The 18,342-nt window shown below is 30.7% G+C and overlaps 1 protein-coding gene across 1 annotated transcript in view; it reads right to left on the reverse strand.

Moving 5' to 3' along the window:
• The window catches only part of Poxn (paired box pox-neuro), a 49,638-nt gene that overhangs the window by 8,628 nt on the left and 22,668 nt on the right, over positions 1-18,342 (reverse strand). The window contains exons 2-3 of the mRNA XM_090115163.1: positions 17,799-17,828; positions 6,946-7,166 (exon numbers count right to left, since the gene is read on the reverse strand). Of these exons, the coding sequence (XP_089971289.1) occupies positions 6,946-7,166; positions 17,799-17,811 (234 nt within the window). The 5' untranslated portion in view covers positions 17,812-17,828. The remainder of the gene's footprint in view (positions 1-6,945; positions 7,167-17,798; positions 17,829-18,342) is intronic.

Below are 18,342 nucleotides of genomic sequence, written 5' to 3' on the forward strand. Positions count from 1 at the left end.
AAAATTTCATTGTTTATATCTGTTTTTTAATTGTTAACTTCGCGCGCTCACAAGTACGCGCCGCTTACCTTTAAGTATCGCCGTCTCTCTCTTACTCATGCGCTGCATCGGCCTCTCTGTGTCTTGAATCATTATTTATCATTTATCTTAAAAACTATCAACTTTATCAAGATTTCTAAAGAGAGCAATCTTATTAATAATTAAATTGTCTACAATTTGTTTCTTATATATTTTTTTCTGAAATCAATTTTTTTAAAGTTATTTAAGCATAAATTGAAACATGTAATTAAAATTACTTTTTTGTCAGTTTATATTACTTTTTTGTTATTGAAACAGCAAGTAAGGTAAAAGACCCAGTTATTGACACTGGCCTAGTTGTTTGACACTCGCAATTTGATTTTAATTAAAAGAATGAAATGTTCTCAAAAAACCAAAGATCTTAAAATTTTTAATTCAAAAATTATATTTATTAATTTATTAGAATTGATTTGTTTTTTTTTTAACTAAAATAAAATTTAAAGTGTCAATAACTAGGTCTTTTACCTTATTAATTACATTGAATAACTTCTTCAAACGAAAGTTATAGATGGAGAAGTATGAAATAATAAAACAAGATTTAAAAATAAGTATTTATTTATTATCAATATTATTTTTATATATTATATTCTTACAGTCTTCTGAATCACAACCACATAGAAGTATGCAACTTATATTATTTGTGAGCGCGCGAAGTTAACAATTAAAAAACAGATATAAACAATGAAATTTTCTTAAATCTCTATTAACAATATTATTAACTATTGTATAGAGAATTGAAAAAAAAATATTACTTATATATTATTTTTTTTTTAAATATATTTTTCATGGGTCGAAAGTACCCAAATTTGAGATTTTTCAAACCTTAAAAAATTCATATCTTTGAAAATATTAACTTTATCGTGAAAAGTAATTGGACCTTTTTTATTGGTATTTCGATAAAAAATATAAAAAAAATTTGTCCGGTTGAAAAATAACAATTCCTTGCAATTGTTTAAACAATTTCGGTTTAAACAATATGGCACCGGGTTGCCCCATGGCAACATGCATTTATATCATCAGTAGGGCAATTTGAAGAGGATCACGTAAAAAAATTGAGGTGGAATAGTTTTCGGTACTCATGCGCCGATTCCTCCTGGACTAATAGGAAAATACTTGTCCTTTCAATGGGTTAACAAAAAACTGGTACCGTGGATACTTAATATAATTATTTACGCATAACATAAATTATGGTATTTTACTAGATTCTTGTAAAACAATCATCATTTCATTAATAATATTAAAGCTGTATTTTATGATTTGTTATGCATCGTGTTTATTAAGCAAAATCATTTGTTTGTGTAATTCACGTATTGTTTTTAGCACAATTATATAACAATTTTCCTCATTTTCTTATGTATGTTATCATTTACTTTGTATTTACGGTGACTATGTAATAATATTGGATTTATGAGTTATGTAAGTTCCAAGAACTATGCATTATATAAAGATCAATTATTTCGTTTTTATACACCTGGGTTTATCATTAAATTTTAGTATAAACGATGACAATTGACAATCAATGGATTCAAATCAATTCGAAGCAAATCTATCTGAGTATGTAATGACCTAGTAGATATTATTATAAAATCTATATTTAAATTTAACACATTGACAAATCCATTAAATAGTTAAAGTTTACTATTTAATGGATAATATTTAATGGATAAAAGTTGGTATTTCTAATAAAAGTTTACCAACTTTTATTAGAAATGTAAATAAACTTGTATAATTTTTATTTCTGTTTTATTACTTTTAATTCAGGTGACAGACAATAAATTATAATTAGTAATAATGTATTGGTTATTTAATTCAATTTTAGATGACACGCATACCTATATACCTGAAAAATTAACAACATCATAGCAATATTTATAGAAAAAGTAACAGAATTGTATGAAACGTTTTTGTAGCGTTTTTCTGTGTAATTATAGGGAAGTCGATTCAAACGTGTCCATTATTAACCTGAAATTAAATACAAATGCTTCGGTGTTGCTTGCGCAATTAAACACGGCTAACACGTTGCCAGTACAAAATATTCACGTTATTCTGTTTGTCATAGCTGTTAATGTGGCTTTAGCATGTTATTGAGTTTTAGATTATTATCGGAGTTTTCAATAATATACGAATATGGTTTAAATTCATGGGAATCGTATCTATTTGTCATCCCTGACGGTGAAGGTGTAATTATGTTTCGTTTTAATTTGTGAAATATTATAGGTGGAGTATTTATTAGTGGCTTTTTATTTGTACCTTTGTGTAAGGGGTGATGATGATTTTACAATGAATTTTTGCTATATATTACTTTAGTTAAAAGGATCCTCTTTTTTCTGAAAGATTTATTTATACTTGATACGATTAGTTAATTGATAAGACAATATGTAAAACGTATTATCGTCATATAGGTAACTTTACGTTAGTACATTTTTCAATTTTATTGTCGGTTCTATCAATCTCTGAATGAATCTAATAACAGATAAACACCTAATTTACATTAATAACGTTGACTTTACAAAATGACGCTACATACATAAATCTGAATAAATTAACAGAATAAAAAATATTAATTAATTATACGACATTATAATCGGGAAAAATTAGAGTACAATCCAACAATTAGCAATCAACCATACACGCATAAATTAAATTACATTAAAATCATTAAAATAATGCATTGCACCAATAAAAATACGAATACTCTTTAGATTCAATTGAGATATAACAATTTTAACCCTAACTTCAACATGTGATTATGATAAGCGCTACCGGAAATCGAGGGTGGGTAAGGGTTAAGCGTTTTGAAATCGTTCATTAGGTCATTTCCTTCTTTGTTACTAAATAGTATTATTGTTAACTATCTTCATAGGTTTGGATTGATTGTGAAATACCGAATAAGACAAAGGAAGTAAAAATAAAGATTAGGTATATACATAATATAGGTACCTATAAATACTTAAGTTCCTCCTCGACTCCTCGTATTATGTATCTGTCCTAGATACATAATACGAGGAGGAACTTAAGGTATAAATTAGGTACTAATAATGTATCTTCATGTCAAATATCAGCTTAAAACTTTAAGCTCAAAAGATTAGTTCAATTTCACGTAGAGTAGAGTAAGTAGAGTAACAATTATTTTCTTGTCATGGGCATAAAGAAATAGGAATGTAAAAGTTATAATATATCGAGTATGGTATTGGTATAAATCATAAGTATATTAACATTATAAATAGCTGGTTACTTATATTACTTACTTTCCTGAGAAATTAGTGAATTCATATTTTTTAAAATAAACAAAGCGAACAATGACGACAGAACGTTACACGAGTTTTATATTATTAAATGCTTATTAATATTACATAGTCACCCAACATAAATTTCATACAAATTAGCATGGGAATAATGAAGCAGAATTAATAATTTATGTGTAACCTTCGTAAGGCATGTCGAATAAAAACTTCAAGTACTTGCCAAGTCGCTAATTGGCCATATAAGTTTACCGTAAGATTGAAATTATATGCTAGCTTTCTACGTCTATGACTATCCTTAGTTTGAGGAGGAAGGATTCTTTAGGGTAATTGAAAATGTTCACAGGGAGATGTATTTTTGGATATAGTGGCTCATCTAAATAACGAAACCGAAAGTGGGATTCGATATTCGGTTAAAGGCTGTCATTTTAACTCTATTACCTTACCTATTGTTAGATATTCATTCGTTTTTGCCAATGATCACATCAAGGGCTCTATATACTATAATATACATGCCATGCTAGCCACAAAGAATTCGATTTCAGATATTTGAACGAATGATAACAACTTAATTAATGTTCATTATTTTACATAATATATTCTAGTTACTTCTTAAAAAAAATAAAAGATCCGTCTAATTGGAATAAAATCCTCCGAACATTAAACCAATTATAACAAATATTAAAAATCGCAATCACAATTAAACTTTATACTTGGAAGCATTAGTCAAAACCGTTGTAACAATCAAACTTAGTGTGAAAGTGGTCAATACAACGCCATAAAGCGAAGCGCGGTGTGATCTCTAATTATGGTCATTTGGTCGTAAATTGTGGCCATCGATCATAAAAAGCATAACTTTTGGTCGTAAACTCGAGGATAAGTCCGTGTGGTCGATTGAGTCGTGCAAAACCAGCTTATGTTGCACCTATTTTCCGTGCATTATGACTATAAATTTAAAAATAGAATCAAATACTTTTTTTTCGTGACATGACGTTGTTTGTTCAAAGCTTTTTGCATCTCAATACTTACGGGTTGGTTTATATTTAAGAATCGCTTGGTGTCATATGTGAAAAATTTATGAAAGAAAATACTACCTAGGTATATGTTAAAAAAATTTAATGTTTAATTTTTTGTAAAGGTTGCTAAAGAAAAACGAAGTGAACGAAGTCAAGCATTTGAAAATAGAGCTTTTATTTTTCTAATTATTTTTATAAAACCTTTAGATATAGAAGATAAAGTTACGATTTATGTTCATCTTCAGACATCCAACATTAACCTTACCGCTAATTGTTCAATAGCAACCGTAAAAAATCCAACCTAATAATATTCGGTCGATTAATCGATGTTACCGGATCAATCGAGAATAAAACTGGAAACATAACCAGAGATTATAATCGATTCGTACTTAATAGCCATTCGATTCGTTAAATACTTTTGTCTGAAACGGTTACGGGAATGCCAAGTTTAATTATCAAGTGGAAGCTAGATCGAGACGGTAAACGCTTCTGTCGATCACGGATAATCGATAAAAGCGTATCGTATTCGTATAATTGTAACGTAAGAGTTAGATACCGCGCATCACTATGGAAGCGCGCGAAAATGTGCTTTTTGGCGTTGTCAGAAACGTCAGATTGACATGTGTGTTCTTTTTTTTTTAATTTTGTTTTGTTTTTAATTTGGTAAAGGTCTTTGTACCATGGTATATTATTAATAACGGTTAATATTTGTTACACAGTCGCTTGCGATTGCGTGTTTTCCCACACTGGTGATTTGTTTCGGTCGAAATAAAATGCGTATGATAAATTTCAAACTAAACATAGGATAATTTATGATTCGATTTTTAATGTAACTGTTTCGTTTTGGAAATGTACAATTTTCTTTGTATATATAGATGAATCTGAATAATAATACAGCTAAATACTAAAACTTCAGTGTAAAATCGGATGATGCAATGAAAAGTGAAAGATGATTTTAATTTCCGCCTAACATGTAATATGTAGGTAGTATCTACAATAAGAAACACATCTTAAATTAATAAACAATAAACATTTAAATGAATCCTAATAAAATTTAATATTAATGCAGCTTTCCGTAATTGCACATTATAAACAGACGATTATAAAGCTATTTTCATTTCGCTACATCAATATTTTCTACGTATCGATGATCTCAGCCCGATTTCCGAACGTATAGCTTGATTAGTAGTCAATTAAACATTTCCATAAAGGCAATAAAAGAGTTGGGTGATTCGGTACATTTTGTTATAATCAATTTTTTGGCGGCGGCATTCGTTTGTGGGTACAAAATGGTTTATTGGCGTACCGAATTTAGTGAGGTCGATACGTTCACCGCTGCTGTTTCGAGATTTTAGGGGTTACTTATATTATGTAAAATCCCCAGTGAGACAGATTTCATATTCATGTAAAATGTAGAGCTATAGAAGATAGGTACCGATAGGTATACCTGTAATGGCCTCCCACAATAATATATCTAATTTTAAGATTCGTTCTCCATGTACTGATGTTGAAGAACTTGTTAAAACTAAGATTGTATCTGTTTGTGTGAAAATATGAGAATTAGATAGAATTAGTATATGAAACAAATTTTTATTACTAACAGTTGCAAAAGGTTCTCCGATTTATATTATAAAAAAAATAGTATAGCCTCCGATACTTATGTTAAAGTTAACAACGATAGCATTGGCAAATAAAATTCTTCATCTATTAAAACACAATTAACTACGGAACCCGCGTACACAACCGGAGAAGCGTGTCTAAAGCTCACCCGAAGGAGCCGAAAGTGGAGTGATTTTATAGTTTATAATTACAACTGATTGCCGCCGTGACCCCTCCATTCGTTTTATTGTACGGTTGCAGTGTTTATTTTCTTTTTTTTGTGTGTGAAAACCTTTTTGGACGGTTTTCTTGGGTATTTTTTGAGATTTTTGTTTTGTCGTGTGTGGTAGGTACCTACATTGCGATTTAATTTTTGGTAATAAGAATAATCGTCAATTGAATTAAGTTGATGAATTTTTATGATTAAGTTAATGTACAAGGAAAAATTGAATTGTAAGAGAAATTTAAAAGTAGAGCAATACTTAAAAAAAATATTTCACAAACATTTGTTTAATATTTTAATCAGGACCTACACAATAATTAGTAGGTAAAATCTAGATTCAATTAATCATACAGACGTTTTGATGTGCATTAATTTAATGCATTTAAACTATTTTTCTAACTGAAGGTAGCTGTAGTAGTATTTAGATATAATCAGTTTACTAATTAGTCCACTCATGGTAATAAATGCTTTAAGATAATACGATCATTTTTCTCCGCATTTAGTTTTCATAGTGATTATGTAATAGTTCAGAAGCTGAATGTGAAACTGATACGGTAGCAATAATTTATTCAATGAAAAACGCATACAACTAGGTATATTAAAATGAAAATAATAAATAATTAACTGTACCTACTTATCATAAAGAGCAGAAAAGAGTGAGCTTTAAAATGTTCGAAATGTCATAGGTATATTATCGTGAATAAATCGCACAAGTCCAATACACGTATAAAAACCGCAAGATAACCCTTTACATAACTCAACATGTAGATAAAAATTAAAAACTAACCTTAGTCTTACTCCCGCCAATCGAGCCGGGTCTAATAGACCCAGTTTCATAGAATCGCGTAAGTATCTTCGACACACACCCGTGTGAGACCAGCAGCTGTCGGCTGATGTCACACGGGCGGACACCCAGGATGGCCAGTTCGACTATCCTCTTGCGCACCATGTCTGGGAGAGGACGGCCGTTCACGAACACCCCTCCTAGTTGGTTCACACCCGCTTGCCCTGGAAAGGTAAATAATAAACTTATATAAAAAACTCGGTTAAGTTAGATGAAATTATTGTGTTGTCAACTATCTTTGAAAAGTGTACAAAGTTAGAGATCTGTCCATTTAAAGTGAATAAAAGTTCAGTTACATTCAAATCAAGAGTCAGTTATACATTCAAAGCTACAGATGAAGCTAATAATAAAAGTGTTAAAACTCTTTGAAAGGAATGTAAATTGGAAAAATAGGGTAAGTAGTTATAGTTTAGAATTCATATCTATATTTATGTTAGGTTAATGATTGTATAAATATTTAAATTATTGCACTATACATTTGATTTTATGTAGATATTACAACAGTATTTTTTTAAATATATTATTACCCACTTTTCAAACAAAGAATCGATATAACGCAGTAAAATAATACAAGCAACGAAACATTTTACGTGACCTTTGCACAAAAGAAATCGGCATGAATAATTTTATTCTTATTCTCAATTAATCACACATATATACAAGGGAACACCATTATAAATAATCGGTACATGGAAAATCTTTTAAATAAACACTTAATTTATTCTCAAAAAAGCCGACAATGCAGAATTTACAGCAATATATCAAGCCTACTCGTATGCCTCCAAAATACTACACAAACTTTAAGCCATAGATTATAAAAGATAATTACAACAGATAAAAAAGCAATGACAATAAAAGAACAAACACATTCATTAACAAGACAATATTAAAGGCAGTCGCAATGAATTATTTCGTATTGAAACGGACATTTGGTTCACCTGTCTCATTTGGCTTAATATTTATTTGATTGCCAAATTCCCTATTCTACCTGGATGGTCAATTGTTGATCATAATATTAGGGGCCCCTGCCACTAAACATTTTTTTTATGACGGAATACCTTTCTTATAAAGAAAAAATGTCTGTTGTTAATCTTTTGACAAAATACTTTTGAAATACACATGCACATTATGTAACTATGTATTTAAAACTACAAACCTTTTTTAAAGGAAAAGAAATACATTTTCGCATCAATACTCTCTGTTTGTGGATTTAGGTGCGTTTCCAGTTTATAAAATACATATGTAAATAAATGATTGCTCATACTTAAAAATTCAATTATATTCTAATTTTATTCAACTAACTTTATTTTTATTCATTATTTTGTCTTTGTAAGAATAAAATTGTTTTAAATCTATACGTACTCAAAATTATTAAAATAATTTTAGACTGCCAAACATTGTTTACTTAACGTTTACTTTTATTTTTGCACGCCTCATAAGCGAAGCGTTGAGGTGGGTACATGGTGGGTACTACCACAGTACTACTGTCACTTCGCGCAAAACATCTGATTTTTCAAACTTAAAATGTCTTTATGTATCATACATTGCACTTGTAAGATAATAGATACACACACATATTATGAAAAAACACTATTTTAACGTTCATGATATTTTTGATGTCATTTTTGTTATTTAAACTATGTAGTTTAAAAACAGTTTAAAAAAGTTCTGTCTTAGACGTCCGTGTGTCTGTATGTGCGGATCCTTTTTCTTGTTAACACGATAGCGACCGAAATACTTTACTAATCGAGTCTTTTTTTTTTCTCTTACGCTTGAGTATGCTCAGGAATAGAACCCTTTCATTTTTCAGGGTCTGATTCGATGTGGTTTAATTGTTATTAAATAAACAAAAATAATAATTAATAAATATTTATTAAAAAAAATTATGAGGCGTGCACTTTTGGATTTTCCAAATTATTGTTCGTCTACAACCATTCTACAACTTTGAATTTCGAACCCGAAAACCAAAGACAAGAATGTTTATAAAAAATAAACCAACCGTTCAGAAACATCTTGTTAACATTAACTAAAATTAAAACATAAATTGTAAACAGTAAATGCAGATTAAAAATTTAAATTTCTCTCAATTGCTAATCGTGTAAAAAAAGCAAGCGGCTCCCGCTTTTGCTCATAACAAACTATCTGATAAGCGACGTCAGGGTGTGCGTAAATTACAATTTATATTTGATGTCTTCATAAAGAGAAATTGGTGTGTTATATGTAGAGCCCTTACAGCTGATTGGTTTATAATATATGGCAAACACATTGTAACGTGAGGGCGATCAAAAATTGTTTTATAAATTCCATTATAATGTTTACACTATGCATTTTGTGTTCAATTTGATGTTTTATTACATATTCCGTAGGAAAGGTTATAAAATAAGTTTGCCTTTATACATGTTCAACTTATGAAGATGCGTTTTACTACAAATTCAATGTGAAAGAAATCAATTGTGATTTCTTATTGGACAATATCACTTTGATAAATCTTATCTAATTATAGAAAAATGTACTTAGTACTTATAATAAAGCTTTTCTTATTTCTATAACTCAACCATTACCCACAGGAAATTGGTTACGCATTAAAAATATTTACGCCGTCCAGTCTTTTCTCTTAGCACTAAAGCGAGAACCTAATTAAAGTCCATCTTTTATATTATTTAGTGGAACGGCTCCCGACAACGGTGGAAGAATCGTAAAAGGTAAAGTAATTTGCTCACGAGTGGTGGTTGTCGGTACAGCCGTGAAATACCGCGCTAAAGGTGGTAGCACACTATTGTAGTTTATTTGTACCACACACCTTTTATGATTTTAAGGTTAAGGTGAGTATAGATAGTTGGAGCTACTGCCTACCTTTGACAAATAATAGGGCATAAGTTAGTAATAGCACATATTATTTCTAAATAGTGGTAAGACACAACCTACAAATTTCTCCAGAGGCTGTGGGTGTGCTAGAGTTTAGACTAGTTTAGACTACTAAAAAGAGTGGGAAGATATAGTCATACATACAGAGATCAACGTTTAATCATAATATAGTTGGTACTTCTATTTATGGTGCGTTATGACTTAGTTACTCGAACTGTTGAAAACATTATTCACAACTAAAGCACAAATCGTTTTGGAAATATGTAATTGCATTGATAAAATAGATAAACTGCCAAGGAAATATCCATAATTTGTTTATCTCAATTTGGGTAAGTTAGACGGAGGACATCGCGTCCACATTTTTATATTATATTATAACCACAGAACAGTAAAGTAGATAGAAGTGTGATGTGGGCGTGGCCCACGTGTCACTGGTAAGGTAAGATCACCTAACTTGCCCTCAGTTATGCGCAGAAAAATATTCGAGTCGGTTGTCAGCTGTCAAATCTTTTTTCCATATTTATTCATTAATTAGGACGTGTTGTTCGGTATTAGATTGCAAAAATGATAGCAGACGAAATAATATCAGCAATGGAGGCATTTCATACCATCGGTAAGTCTTATTTTTATTTATTTTTATTATATTTTATGTTATAACTTCGCTTGTCGTAATTTGTCAAAATTGTATAGATACAAATATCTAGTCAAAATGAACCTTATTTTATAAGAAATTAGTACGGTACTTTTATAGATTGAACAGAAAACAAGACTTTCTGGAATATTATTGCAATAAACAAACGAATGTCGGTTTAGTGATGCTTGTGGCGCATATCGATAGTATCGATACTTTAGAAAAGACAAACATTATAAATATTAAATTTTATTTTATTTTTCCTTAGCTTTCATTTGTCCAATTTATTTATAGATTTCCCAAAGAGGCTTATTTAAAAGAGAAATGGATAAATGCAACGTGACGAGTTAACTGGATGTCGAACAGCACTAAGCAGTCTAACAAAGGCCACTGATACATCAAACCTACAGCAGTTCCAAGATTTAAAATAATGCATATTTTCTGTTTGTATTTTGTAAATATAGATTTATACTATTCTATTCCGTTTTTTATTTAATAATAATAATATGAAAAGACGTACTTAGTAGTAATAAACATACTCCAAAATGTGACGCATTATACTATACTCATATAATAGAAAGAAAAAAAAAATGCACAAAAAAATATTTATTTGTGAATTATTATCGATAACAAGGCTGGCATCCCTTAGAGCATAGCATCAGATAAATATCAAGTTAATGTCATTAATGTTGAGTGACACAAATTTCAACCTTATCTTTATGAGTTGAGGTTCAAAGTTATATCTATCGAAAACTAACGCCCTCTGTTGTGGAGTAGCTGAATGTTTTCGAATTTGGAATTTCTGAGCAATGAGAAACAAAACAGCTAATATACCTAGGGATATTATACTAAAATAAAACCGTAACATGGTGCGTCAGGGTACATATTTAAATGCTGAATTTATAACCTAATTCAGTTTCTACTCAAATTAAGCTGTCCAATCAAAGACATAGTTTACTTGTAGTGTACTGTATAACTATCTGTTTAAATGTGTGGTTTTGGCGACACTGGTTTTCATACTAATTATGACATTAAGCACTTCTATATGTTTTTACTGTTCTGTGATTATAACCGTTGTAAAAAATTACATAACTTTATGAGGTTATCACCTCTAAAGATCATAAACGCAAATTGCGACGTACAAATTAGAACTTTAATTTTATGAGATTAAAGTAATAAATAGTGTAAAACCAGGAATTGGTTTATGACTTTGTCAGTGGAATAAACGATGGCTGTTAAATCAAGCCAAGAAACCATTATTTTCAGATAGATTCTAGTCGAATCTAAAATAATTGTTTTTCTCCGTACTTCTAACACGGCACTTACACTTTTTTTATGTGAAACACATTAAGAGTCGGCATGTTGATTAGATTTTCTTAACAGGTAGGTACTCAACATAGCGTGTAAGAAACTGCATTTACTTCTAAGACATTCTTTCAGTAATCATTAAATCGGAATTAATAATAATCTCATCTCAATATAGTTCAACCAAATTCTGATCTCCCAAACAATGTCGAGATACACTTTATGTTATAACTTACAAGAAGCCTTAAAAACTGGGATCGTACGATATCGCTTTTACAATCCGATCGTAAAACGTTATTTAAACTTTTTCTTAGCGAATATAGCTCGTATATATCGCAAGTTATGGCGATGTTTATGGCTTGTGACTGATTTTATGTTGCCGGTCAATACGGGAGCGATTTGCATGATTCTGTCTTAATATTAGTGTAAAGTATAGGTAGTAATATCGGATGATTACTGAATTATTATGTGGCTAGACATAACACCCCGCGCCGGTATGTACCTATTATAATATAATAGTATGGACAAACTTATTAACACGCTGTTTTTGTATACGACAAAGACCAGATAATTTTTATTGGATGTAAAAGTTGAAACATGGGAAGTCAATGGTAGACATGAGGTATAATCACTGATAATTTATCACGTTTTAACGTATACTTTTACATTCATTTGTAATATATCTCAGAATATCTCAGTTAAAAATGTCTATCTATGGATTCGCAGGGATTCGCAAATAAATTCAAAAGCTTACCAAAGCAAAAAGTATATTCATTCCCTCTGTCAAATGACGTTTTAAAAATTTCATAAAAATGTGTCAGTGTCAATTTTGCAATATTTATTCAGATTTACTATAATTTTTGTGTTGAAAATGGATCGATGTCGCTGTGAAGAATATATGGAAGCTGTAAAAAAGCTCAGGTTTTACACGGTCGGAACTTTACGTCCAGATATCATTGATAATTATGACAGTATGTACCTACATCTATCTTATTGATAAAAAGTTAATCTTTAATGAAGTTTTCTTTAAAACTATTGGTACGATTTAGAAAGCTCTTATCTGTTACTGTAAAGCTCTAATCTCTATCATCTCTCGCTCTTTATTATCTGAACATACAGGAGTGAAAAGTTCTTCGTTTGGTTAGATGTACAAATAAACTACGTGGTTTAAAAGTGATTTAAGATACAGTTTTAATTTTTATCCAATGTGAAGCTGGGGCTAGTATATTAGTTTTCATATGTTTGCCGCGATAGAAGTTTTAAAATAATAATTGTTACATCAAATCTAATTAATCAACCAATACTTTACAAATGTACTTATTAAGATTATAAGAGGCACCTAAAACCATAAAAACGATTGTTTATCTATCTCCTATATGTACCAGATATAAACGCCAGCTGTCCTTTATACAAATTTATTTTTAATCCATATTGCAGGAACAGGCTTCACAACAGTATGGCAACCCCACGGGGTCGACTATATAGACATGAAGTTTTCAAAGCCCAAAGCTTACAAGGTCCTGGAACCACACGAGAGGCCTGAAAACCAGTTGTCACCAGCAGCTAGGAAAGTGGAACAAATGTGGTGCCCATATCTCATACCTAAGAGGAAGTGGTGATGTAAATTCTAGCTTTATTTTGGTCTTAGCGGGATGAAATATATAGCCTATATAACCTTCCTCGATAAATGATAATCTTACACCGAAATAATTTTTCAAATCATGACCAGTAGTTCCTGAGGTTAGCGCGTTCAAACAAAAAAACTTTTCAGCTTTATAGTAGGTACCTATTAGATGAAATAGCTTTCCGCCCGCCGCGGCCGCTTTACTTTAGGCATGGGCGTTGAATCAACGGACTAGTTAAATTAACCGTCTATGTACACTCAACGATTCGACTAGTCCATCGTTAATCAACGGACTAGTTGAATTCAACGACTAAACAAAAGAGTCGAAACGCTCGTCAACGCGTCCGCGACGCGACGGTTAACGCTTCGACGTGGCCGTATAATAGTCCACCGTAGACGGCTAAACGACTCGTCGTAGACGGCTCGTCAGTCGACACGTTTGTATCAACTACCAACTTGCGACGCGACGCGTCGCGAGTTGATAGTTCAATATTTTTACCGTTAATTCCGTTTGACTTTTAATGAGATTACTATGATCAATGCTCGAAATATTGAAAAAAAAAGGAGATTAATTTGTATTAATTTGATATTATTGAATTGTCTTAAAAATCTAAGATATTTTTTTTATTCAGTTAATTTATTACATATCATAAGGATTACCTACCTACAATAATAATATTGAATAATGTTAAAATATTGACTATAACTAACGACTTAAAACGACAAGTTAAAACATAAACAAAAACTAGATAGGTGATAAATATATAATTGTTAAAAAACAGCCTGACTTTTTCTTTACTAGAGACAACCCTGACATTGAATTCTTTGAAAATCTATAATTCGTAATAACTTCGTGGTAAGAATGTGGAATTTTACATGTAGAGTGTAGACCTCAGTTCAAGGTAACGAACGTTCGATTACCAATACCGTCGCGCGTCGGTCGACCGTGTCAATTCGTTTCAGTTTACACATCGACTAGTCGAAAATTTTAACTAGTTGATCGACTAGTTGATGAACGACATTTAACGGTCTAGTCTCGTTGATGAAAAATGCGTCGACGACCCATTCCTACTTTACTTGCATTATTTAGAGTACCTATAATACTATCAGTTGGTGAAAAACAATGAAATTCAATGCATACGTTTTTGAGTTTATAACATTGTTAGTGAAACTAGAAGTTAGATAACAGAGTTCATTATTGATAACCGAAAGGTGGATAATAAATTAATGTAGATATTATAATATGATATATTATTATATTTGCCTTTGTCTCAATAAATAATTATTAACAAACGATGTGTCATGGTTTACTTGAAGGCATTTCGAATGATAGGTATTTTGTGTATTTCCTATAAATTATTTACCTTTGTAAATAAATTATATCTGATTGAATGAATTGTTTCATTTAAAACCTTCACTACATTCACATTAAAAATGAATTCCTAATGCAATAAATTTATGTACAATTAACAGTCTATTACATATTACAATTAACAGTTTTATTCATAATAAAGTTCTGACCTTTTAGAACCCTATTACGTCGAAGATAAGAGCGTTTTCGACATGGATGTCTTGGAAGTAAATACAGTAGCTGGTTTTATAACACAATTAGATACAATAATGTGTCAAAATCCGAGAGTTAACGCGTACCCCGCTAGAATGTGCTAGAATACCGGATATAATCCGGTTCATACCAGTTTCTTATCTCAAATATAACTAGAATAAAATCTTTTAATCTAAATCCCCGATCATTTCGCGCCATTGCTTAATCCGTTTTATAACGCCCTACAGCGATGGTATATTTAATTGACAATAAAATATAAAAGTTTACGATATAAAATTGTAACACAGTTGTAAACAGTGGAGTAGAAAATCGTATATGATGGTATTAGTGCTTTGATGGACCGATATTTTGTTAGGTAAAGATTAGTGTGGATACGTGTATTGTAATCGATTTTCTATATTAATTGTGAAGAGATATTGTTTATATCTTTGATTAAAAATCTTTCACAAATAAGAGGCTGCAGAAGCTAGAAGCTTTTTTGAAGCTGGTTACAATAAAGATTTTTTATACCTACTTTTTAAAATATGTGGGAAAAGCTTTAAGAATGCTCTACTATGAATAATATTGGATTTCAAGCTTTTTTAAAAGTCTGATCTAAATGGTCAAAGAAGCGTCCAGCTATGCGTCATGTATATTGGCCAATTAAGAACCGTAACTAGAATTATATTTCACTTACCTAATAATTTTAAGAAAGATGAAACTTTTATCCGTTTTAAAATTATTGAAAGACTTCTATACTTGTTTTACGTTGAAATTATATTCAATTTTAAATAGTTCTTTAACCGAACCATGTCCATATTATATTTTCAAGATCGATTCAATATAGCCAAGCAATAAGTTCATTAGGCGTCGAAATCAGCCAAGCGTGAGCCGTCACACGCTTATGTGTTCACAGTTTATAAAATATCTTGCTGAGATTTAAGTATGTTAAAGATTGGATAGAGCCAAAATATAAATATTAAGAAAGTGAGGTTTTATTGCCAAAAGCTTTAGGTTAGGTTGTTTTCATGATATACTGGTATGGAAGATGGAAAATAAAAAAATACGAATGATAGTACCACAATACTTTAACATTTAACGAAACAACGCATTACGTTGTTGGATGATATTTTTTGAAGTTAGTATAGTACAGTATGAATAATAAATGTAATAAGTATTAAATAAACAGACAATGCGCAGATTCGCTATAAATAGCAAACAGAAAACAAGGAACTATGTATAAGGAAAACACACAGGTCACTGCAGATGTTTCAGAAATCACTAGGGCAGTGTTACATAATCGAATCGGTTTCCTTCCAGCTTTCCGAATCGGAGGTAAATGTTAAAAATATGTACCTAATGACGTTTCAAAAGTGCTTCTAGAAGAAGTCTAATTGAATAAATAAATGTTTGAGTTTGAGTTTGAGCTAATAGAATAGAGTCAATGTTCGAGCACGAGTCAATACAGTAGCCACTTCAAACTTTAAAATATATAAAGCCTCCAACGTATAAATAATTAAAACCCGGAAACTTCGTGTGTGATCCAAAACATTCGGAATATCAAAGAAACCTAATATTTCTCAAATGCCCCGATAGTATCGTTTTAATGACTGCGATGAGATATTACGATAAATTCGATACTTTGTGATCAAATCTTTAATTCTGCATAACATGAACGATACTTTTAATTACTGAGTTCAACTAGAAATAAACAGAAGCTTAGCTTGTGGAATCCGCATACTTTATTAGGATAAGGGTGGATACATACTGTGAGTTTATTGTCACAAAAAGATATTTACTTTATATTTTGGATACAGATTGTCGTATATTGTTATGCCGAATCAAATAATATCTTTAATGTAGCTATTTGTTTGTTTTATTATTTTCATCAATACCTACTTAGCTAAATTATATTTTTACACAAAGAAAACAGTATACATAAACTTGTTATGTAATGAAAATGATTATATAAGAAGCTTTCGTCCATCTTTCTTTCAATGGTTTTTTGCTATTCTTATTATATTTTTTATTAAATAAAACCTATAGCATCTGTAAATTTACAATGAAACCATTACAAAACTTGCAACCATATAAAATCCGAGCATTCCAAGTCACCAAACACCAATCTATACGCGCCTCAACGCCAACTAAGCATGTAAATTAGAAAAACTGGTCACTTTTGGCCGGGTGGGCCGATCGGATGTTATCTCAACGAGATTTCAACCTGATTCCTTAATTACTCGTAATGGTGCCGCCAGAACTTCTTTGAAACGGCTTATGATTTCAATGCGTGAGGTAAATTGTTGGCGATAACGCGTAATGCTCACGTTCATTAGGATTGTTTAAAATTGCGTGGGAGTTGGGACTGCGATTTATTAATGTTTGTGTGGATTAAGAGGGTGCGTTTATGTGCGATTGGGTTTTGCCGCCAATTTTTGTTCCTGGCTGGTCGTTGGTTTGGACTATTGTTTATTTACCTACTTGTAATTGAAAATTAGATAAATATACATTATTATCTATGTATAATAACTTTAAAAGTCGCCAAAATATGAAATAATGAGTCAGAGGTGTGTTTTATTATCTTTTTTTAGAATCTGATATAGATAACATTTGATTAATGGTAATTGGTAATTTATGGCGGTGGTAAAATACCTATAATAGGTGGAATGATTATTGATATTGAATGCATTGTACATTTCCTTTTTCAATACTTGCATTGTTAAAGGCTAAAGATATAAGAACTATGCTATGTTAGAATTATTATTATACCTACTACAATAATAAAACTATACAAATACACAAATACAATACTAAATTTAAAAATTTACCTGTATGCGGCATGATACCGGTGAAAGATCCTGAAAACAAAAAAATAATTATAATTAGCATATAAAAATATACATTAACAAAAATCAAAACAAAATGAAAATGGCGCAGTACGATAGCGTGCGAAAGATAAAGCTCTAAATTTAATTCAAAAAATTTCACGCAATGTTCTAAATTCACAGAGTTAAAAAAGCCCGTAAAGGGTTTGTGGTTATCTTTACAATCTTTGTGGCGCCGAAAAATATGATTCCTGACATCTTTATCGATGGTGTTTTGTAAGGAACATAGTTAAAGAGCCGCTGACGTAAAAATATATTACATTTAATTTCTTAATTACCGTATTTTACGTGCTATCTGTCCATCGTATTAAAAGACATCAACGCATCTTTCGTTATGTATCTCTCACTTATCTTAACTTACATTTATAATAGGTGGAAACTTAGATAGTATTTTTGATTATGTAACGTTGATAGCATTAATTCAGTGTTGTGGAGCTGTATTTGAGTTAATCTCACAAAACGTTTAATTCTTAAAAATTTACCATTA

This window comes from Colias eurytheme, chromosome 22, assembly GCF_061535395.1.
Source record: "Colias eurytheme isolate Ceu_HAF_F1 chromosome 22, ilColEury1 Martin Lab GWU primary, whole genome shotgun sequence".
Taxonomy (NCBI): domain Eukaryota; kingdom Metazoa; phylum Arthropoda; class Insecta; order Lepidoptera; family Pieridae; genus Colias; species Colias eurytheme.